The sequence below is a fragment of the Haemaphysalis longicornis genome, unplaced genomic scaffold (assembly GCF_048455015.1).
Source record: "Haemaphysalis longicornis isolate Haplotype H1 unplaced genomic scaffold, Haemaphysalis longicornis Haplotype H1 scaffold_4, whole genome shotgun sequence".
Taxonomy (NCBI): Eukaryota; Metazoa; Arthropoda; class Arachnida; order Ixodida; family Ixodidae; genus Haemaphysalis; species Haemaphysalis longicornis.
Window position 1 is genome coordinate 44,346,683 of NW_027526361.1, and position 7,841 is coordinate 44,354,523.

The 7,841-nt window shown below is 47.7% G+C and overlaps 1 protein-coding gene across 1 annotated transcript; it reads right to left on the bottom strand.

Annotated features, from left to right (window-relative positions):
- Window positions 1-4,547: 4,547 nt before the first annotated feature.
- Vps4 (vacuolar protein sorting 4) lies at window positions 4,548-7,680 on the bottom strand. Its single transcript, XM_077706599.1, has 2 exons — window positions 6,654-7,680; window positions 4,548-6,203 (listed from the first exon to the last, which is right to left on the bottom strand). The coding sequence occupies exons 1-2, from the start codon at window positions 7,572-7,574 to the stop codon at window positions 5,802-5,804; spliced, it is 1,323 nt and encodes a 440-aa protein (XP_077562725.1). The 5' UTR covers window positions 7,575-7,680; the 3' UTR covers window positions 4,548-5,801.
- Between the last annotated feature and the right edge of the window lie 161 nt (window positions 7,681-7,841).

A 7,841-nucleotide genomic window follows, 5' to 3' on the forward strand; every position in this document is an offset into this window, starting at 1 on the left:
TTTAGTGTGAAAGGTTTGCCACCTCATTCGTAAAGCCTCCTGTGTTTCCCAGCGTATAACTTGCTTGCACAAAGGTTGACAAGCAGCAGAGGGGCTGGGGGGAGGCAACACGAATACGGGACGGCCCAAAGTTTGCCCTAACGTCCTGATTTAAGATCAAACGTATTTAAAGGGACACTGAAGTGAATTTGTCAAGCTCCCGTTTTTGCTTGCACTGCGTAGACTGGCTAAAATTAGCACACTTTTCATCGTTTATCCGGTTGACAAATCGGTAATTACTTTACAAAGCGCGAAAGAAGAAAAACTACCATGTGCGGTTTGCGGCGGCCGCACCAACTAAGGCTGTGACGTTGGGAGGAGGGGGCGCCGTGATTGGACGATACCCAAGGTTAGCAATCAAACAAGTTTCGGTTTCAGTTCTGTAAAACAGAACCGATGGCGTTGTTGGATGGGCATTCTCAATATCTTAGTAATCATCGTACCGCGCTTCTGCCATGTTGTCGGCTGTAAAATGCATAAGATAAGCCTCCCAGGACGGCTTGGAATCGTAGCATTCACTAGCCGAGGCCTACGCAGTGCATGAACGCCCTCCGCGTCCCCGCAGACGCTCAAATGCCATGCGCTTTTCCCCCATATTTGGAGCTTGCCTCACTCATGCCTGTATCGTAAAAAGCGTGTTCGCACCAGGCCAAGGGTCTGTTGATTCTGGCCTGTGCCCACTGCCCGCAAGCAGTCGGTGCTTATGGCAGCAGCAACGCCAACGAGAACTCGCTAGCGCGCCAGTGCCAGCCTGCGCACGTTGCAGCCCAAAAAAAGGCGAACTCAGTATAGAAAACATCGGCGGAAAACAGAAAAGTTAACTTATAAAAAAAAACACATACCGGTTGGGATTCGAACCTGTGACCAAAACCCTTGCGATGACATAACTATAGAGCTCCAAACCACTCGGCCAAAGGCGCGCACTGCTGAACTGGGAAATATAAGGTATATAATGTATAACCAGTTTACACTTTTATTTAGTTTTAGCATTCCAAGCAGCTTATGTGACTATTTATTGTTTTGCGCTCGTGCAGTAAGCATCCCCCAAGTTTCCACAATATCTCACGTCTAGCAATTGCTTTTCTTAGACGGAAAAGCGTTCGCAGATGCGTAGTCGTGCTGCTGGTCGCTGTGCTTGTCCGCCCAGCGCAAAAAAGTGCTTCGCGCACCCTAGTTTTACGCTGTACGATACAAATATCAGTTGATTTTATTTCCTTAGTACCTATATTGACTTCTCTGACTCTTCTCCCGCCTTCAAGAGTCCTTATATTTTCCTACTGGCATACCAGTCAGCGAAGCGTCACATGTGCGCTTGTGCAGCGCTTGTGTGAAGCGACCTTGACTTGGAGCTAGATACAGTGTACAAACTAACCAAGTAAAGAAAGGCACATTCTTCCATTCACAAACGTGTCTTGGCTTCGTTTCAATTGAGCGAACGAATTGCGACGACTCGTCGGCGGCCGGCGGACGAAACGCTGGGCCGACTGATTCTGTCTGAAGCCCGGGGAGCCGTGCAGTAGCGCAGCCAATTGCGAGCTCTACTCCTCCCGACGTCACACGAAAACGCCACAGAAAATGGGCGAGCGTAAAGAGAGGAGTACAACATTTTCGAATGAATTTTTCTACTAAATAAAATCGCGTAAACGCACCCAGAGTGGTCGAAACATGGCCTGGGGACTTCGTACTACAATTTACGCTAGTAATCCCGCAATGTTTACATATCACTTCAGTGTCCCTTTAACTGGTACCTGTGGATTGACATACAATGAGAGAGAGAGAGACAGACAAACATATGACGTTGTTTTGCAAATAATCGTAAGGCTAAATAAAAGTAAAGGTTACCTCACATTAAGCCTAAACGTAGGACCTTCGGATTAATGTCGCACAGCGAGGTCTAACATTGTCAACCGGCACTTGTTGGAAAAAGTACTAATTGTACTTCAAGGTGCGAGTACACGTTGACGTCGTAAGACCTCGAGGCGGTATATTAGATCTTGGCTTGAAAACTCCAGCACATGCCAGGCAGCTGTTGATGTCACTCCAGCAAAATGATGTGTATCTGGAGTTTCAAGTGCTGCATACCCACAGTGGGGACCACACTTCAAAAGCAGAAATGTATCCTGCTCTGGCACAATATTCTGTGGTTGGTGCAGCCGAACTGCCTTTGAATGTTTTGCCATTGAATTCAATGGAAAAGTGCTGCTTTCAGGTGTGAAGAAAAATTACAAACAAAGACGAGTGAATACTTTGTTGGGCTGTGAAAAACTTGTATGTGAAACACTGCAGTTACAGTTGTGCCTCTGAATTAAAAGGAATTGCGGCACGTTGGATTTCTGGTTTGGAAATAGTGAAGACAGGGTTCAGGCCCCAGTACTGACAGGAGGAGGACGAATAAATGCCTCTATGGAGCAGTTAGCCTCGGGGAGAGACCTCATTTCAGGACCCCTCAAGACAGTCTGGCTTCTTGGGCTCTCTTCACCAGCTAAAGCTGGTCGTCATGGTCCAAGCTGGACAGTGCTCTCTCCCAGTGCTCAGGGCAGGGGGCGTAGGTTGGGGTTCTTATCACAGCACCATATGATATCGCAGAGTATGTCCAGAACCTTGTAGAAGTGGCATTGTGGGCTCTAAAGGGGTGGGGAAATGTGTTGGTTTGGATGCCTCAAGGGTAACGTTCTTGTTGCTTCATGAGGAGTTTGTGCACAGGGGGACATATTGTTCGTTCCAGATGGTAATGCTGCGCGATTTCTTGGAAAGATAATAGGGGGCAGACCTGTCATTGCACGGCAAGTGCCTGGCTTGCCCAATGGGTCAATTCTCAGGCGTGCTGGTGGGCAGCTCCGTTGGAATACTCAGCGGGCTGGAGCCTAAATAATTCTTCGGGGATGTGTTGCAGAAGAGTTTGTCTGGAAGGTCGTGATATAAAATCACTGGAGAAGGTTCTACATGCTTGTTGGCTCTCTGCGATCATTACTTCCGCAGAGGTTTGCTCAATGACAGCTTATTTGAACATCTGCACTAAACATGCACATGCACGTAAAAAATTTAGGATGGACTGGGTGCCTTGAAGGCATTCCAAATTTAAAGGAGATGAAGACATAACTTTGATTTTAAAGAACTAGCCTCCAGCCCTGAAGGACGTTCCTTTGGCCGAAAGAAAACATGAGATTTTGAAATACTTCCAAGCTTTTTCCTAGACACTTACCATTCAAGTGATACAAAAAGGACTAGAAGCATATTGGTGCTTTAAGCTAGCACTGTCAACCACAAAAACAAGTCTTTGCTACATAACAACAACCTGGCAGGTGTCTGATGAGTTGCCACTACGCCATTTGTTATCTTAGTATTTAGCTTAGCTGTCACAAGTTCGCATCAACATTTACATTATTTTTACCCGCCGTGGCGGCTCAGTGGCTAAGGTGTTGCGCTGCTGAGCACTAGGTCGCGGGTTCGATTCCCGGCCGCGGCGGCCGCTTTTCTGATGGAGGCGAAAAGCAAAAATGCCCGTGTGTACGAGATTTCGGCGCACGTTAAAGATGCCCAGGTGGTCGAAATTAATCCGGAGCCCTCCACTACGGCGCGCCTCATCGCCTGCGTTGCGTCGGCGCGTTAAACCCTACAATCAATCAATTTACATTATTGTTATTGGGACAAAGCAGCTTTCTGAATGAACTAAACTTGCATTTTGTTTTCATGGCCCTTCAACATGTGTTCTTTCCGTGTACACAGCCTTATTTACTAGAAGGGACGCACTGGTCTTAAACCAGAAAACTTTATTTTTACAGTTATGATGATGAAAATTGGGGGACATAGGTATTTTTTCATTGCGATTGTAGATATGAAGCTTGTTTTTGTGTAAAATGGCAGCATTCAAATTTATTTGTATTTTTATATTTATTTTTTAAGAGCCTTTGTAAAGGAACTGCCAGAGGGATGCAGCTGAACAAGGTACCACTGAACTGTGCACAAATCAAGGAGTGCAATAAGACTACATCATCATTCTATCTGGTCTGTAACAGAAGTTACAACCGTTTTAAAGTTTGGGTTTGAAAGGTGGGAACCAGTAAAACCGGTTTTGCCTTCTAGGCCCAAACTTCAAACAGTCGAAACTTTTGCTACATAGCAGATAGAATTATGTTAATCTTATTACACTCCTTTATTTGTGCACAGTTCAGTGGTACCTTGTTCAGCTGCATCCCTCCGGCAGTTTCTTTACAAAGGCTCTCAAAAAATAAATATAAAATCCAAATAAATTTGGATGTAGCCATTTTACACAAAAAACAAATTTTATATCTACAATTAGAATCAAAAACTACATGTGTTCCAATTTTCATCATCATAACTGTAAAAATAAATTTTTTGGTCGAAGACCCACGTGCCACCTAAAGCTTCCCAGGATTCTTTCAAAATGATGCATTCGGTGTTGCAGCTGCTGGGTGTTACGAGGTGTCAGCACATCTGATGTGTATGAAATCTACAAGCCCTAGCAATGTAGGTCACAGAAAACCAGCGACTGCCTTCAAAGTTTATTGTACTTGTATCATGTGTCTCAAAAAGCATGTTTCCAGAATTCATGACCGTACACTGCTCAAGCCGTTTATTCACAAAGCACAAAAAAGGGAGGTAGCGCATCATTGGCATAACTTCAGCGTTAGAAATTCCGGGGAAGCTGTGCTCCGTACGGTGGTACACACTTGCAGAGAGGCATTCTATAGAGCTCTGAGAAAAATATGGTCGATCTAAAACGCCACTTCAGCGGGAATGGTCTTGGGCCATAACAACAACAAGCTATCCATAGACTTTGCAGAATGCCTCAGGACTGTGTTACAAATGGGTAGTGCTGGCAATACATCTACAGCTTGTTACCACTGCACCATTACCACACAAAAAAAGAAACATAAATGTGGCGAAACAGTCACCGAACCATCACCTCATAAAAATCACTCGCCACTCCGGCGACTTATTCTGCAATCGCATCTAGTAAAAATGTACGCCACGCTTACCGGATAGAAGGCAGCGCTCAATTTCACTTTTTTTTGTAGGAAGCAACTTTCCACAACTTTGTGCTTCATTCAGGGTACCATTATATAACGCAATTACAGCACAGGCAGGCTTAGCCACCCCTCGAAAAAGGGTTGACACTTCTCATCACAACAGTGTGCAACAACCTTGCAGGCTTGCGGTGTTCTGTGTACGTCGCGCATGAGAATGCAGCTAGCGGGAAGTAGCCCAAAAATTTAGCAATAGTGCTCCTGAATGCAGTGCACAAATTCAGCGTGCGACAACAAACACCAGGCTTGCTGCTTCCACTAAGACAGCTCTGCTAAGTCGCAATGCAGCAAACAACAATTCGTTTGCCGTGCTCAATACGCATTAGGGCATGGGGCTACTTCTGCCAGCCGGCGAGTGACAAGGCAGTCTTACGAGCAGATACAGCAAATTTTTGGGAGGGGTTTGTGCGTGCTAGCTTAGACATCTTCAAGCCAAAACTATCGATTTAAGACCTCGACGGCAAACGCAGCCACTTGCGGCTGTTGCAATACAGACAACCGTCTTGAAACACTTGGCCCTCGTGCCGCCGGTGTCCTAATGGTGGCATCGGTCAGACACTGGGAGCGCAAGCTTTTCAGTTCTTTGCCACTGAGGCTCCGTACACTCGCGGGCAAGCAGTGAGGTGGTGGTTCCGACGACCGGAAGATCATGACCAGGATGGCGCGGCAGCCCGGTGCGTCGCTGCTCACTGCTGCTGGCGGGCCCCGCCACTCTTAGCCTTCCTGGCCAAAGTCGTCCATGAACTTTTTCAGCTTGCCGAGGTCAGCGTCGTTGACGGTGGGCTTGGCCGTGGACAGGGACAGCAGCATGTCAGCCATGGTGATAGTCGGCTCGAGGAGCTTCTCTCCCGGCACGTCCATCCAGGACATCTCGATGGCACCGGGGCTACCGGGAGAGCAGGGGGTCAGCAGGTCGTCCACGATGATGTTGGGGTCGCTGCGGGATGGCCCCCGCACCCTCCTGAAGTGGGTGGCTGTCTGCACTTTGCGGACGGGCTGCATCAGCGCGTCGCGCACGAGCACCGAGATGTCGGCTCCGCTGAAGCCTTCTGATCGCTTGGCCAGCTGCTTGAAGTCCTCTTCGGTTAACATGTGCGGCGTGTTGCCAATATGGAGCTACGGGCAGAGAGAGAGAGAGCGACAAGGTTCGTGTGTGGCGAGGCCAATGCAGTAAACGGATGATGCAATCACTGCTGCTTGTTTATGACAGCTAAAGTCTCCCTTACCATAATGACATGCAGTGCCACTAAGTACAATCCACACAGTGACAAGTTATTCAAAAGACTCTCACCCTTGGAAACACTGAAACAATACGTTTTCATTTTGCTTAGCCATTTCAACGAGTTTGGAGCTACCCTTTGTATGGAATTTGAATGGCTCCTTGATAATACTTGTTCTGCCACAGCTCCGGCTGAAACGCTACTAAAGCAACAAGAAGCCTCCCGGTGCTTCACATATTACCCAACAGACTCGTCTAGCAGACAATGAGCGCACTTGAGTCAACCGGAAAGGCGCAACGCTACCAGCTGAACGCGAAGCCAAGCTGATTCATTTTGTACTTCCTACCTTGAACATGTGCATCCTGGCAGGCTCTTCCGGCAGCGGAATGTAGATGCGCTTCTCAAAACGCCTCCGTATGGCCGAGTCGAGGACCCAGGGTATGTTGGTGGCTCCCAGCACCAAGATGCCGTCGTTGTCGTTGCCGACACCCTGCATCTGCACCAGGAACTCAGTTTTGATGCGACGCGTCGCGTCGTTCTCATTGTCGGATCGAGTGCTACACAGGGAGTCGATTTCATCGATGAAGATGATGCTCGGCTTCTGATCGCGAGCCATCTCGAAGAGGTTACGCACCAACTTTTCGCTTTCGCCCAGCCACTTTGAGACGAGGTGTGACGAAGACACGGAGAAGAATCTCGAGTTGTTAGCTTCTGTGGCCACCGCCTTGGCCAGATAAGACTTTCCCGTACCGGGAGGTCCAAAGAGCAGGATTCCCTTCCAGGGCTTGCGTTTACCCGTGAAGAGGTGGGGAAACTTGATGGGCAGGATGACAGCCTCCTTCAAAGCCTCCTTGGCTGCGTGCAGTCCGGCGACATCGGACCATTTGACGTTCGGTGTCTCTATGACGATGGCACCCTCGAGTTGATTCATGAGCTTTTTCTTCTCGGGGTTCTCATCGTCGCTGTCCGAGCTGTTTTCGCCTTCTTTCTTGTCACTCTCGCCTTGCTTGACGGGCTTCTTTTCTTTGGTCTTGTTCTTGCTTAGGTACTCCTTCAGCTTTTCCGCCCTGTCCAGGTACTGTACACACTTGGATCTGATGCTTTCTTTCGCACGGTCGGTTTGAGCTTCGTACCTGATAGCGTGAAGAAAGTACTCCACCGCATGCTCGTACAGGCGCAGCGCTTCGGCGTAGTTCTTGTTCTTGTCCTCCTCGGTGGCCTTTGTCACCAAGTCGATGGCTTTTTGAAGAGCTGTGTTGTTGCTCATCGTGTATTACGTCAATATAAGCCTAAAGCCAGACGATGCCGAGAATGCTGTTACACCACCATTTCGATCGCTGTATCAACCCCAAAAGTTCGCATAAAGAAGAAAAGCCGGAAGTTTTGGCAACACCCTATTTCCGATTTGCAAACTTTTTACTGCTGTCATATGTTGCAGATTATTTTAAACGACTCGCACATTTGGGCGGAAAAAACGCCTAAATATTTGCAGTGGATTCTGAAAATTTTATCAAACTTTCAGTTAGGTTGCTTT

What these genes read in the sequence shown, in the direction of transcription:
- Vps4 (XM_077706599.1), bottom strand. Translation starts at nt 7,574, where the DNA reads ATGAGCAACAACACAGCTCTTCAAAAAGCCATCGACTTGGTGACAAAG. An exon ending in CCAGGATGCACATGTTCAAG is followed by an intron (nt 6,204 to 6,653) that starts GTAGGAAGTACA and finishes CTCTGCCCGTAG; the next exon opens with CTCCATATTGGCAACACGCC.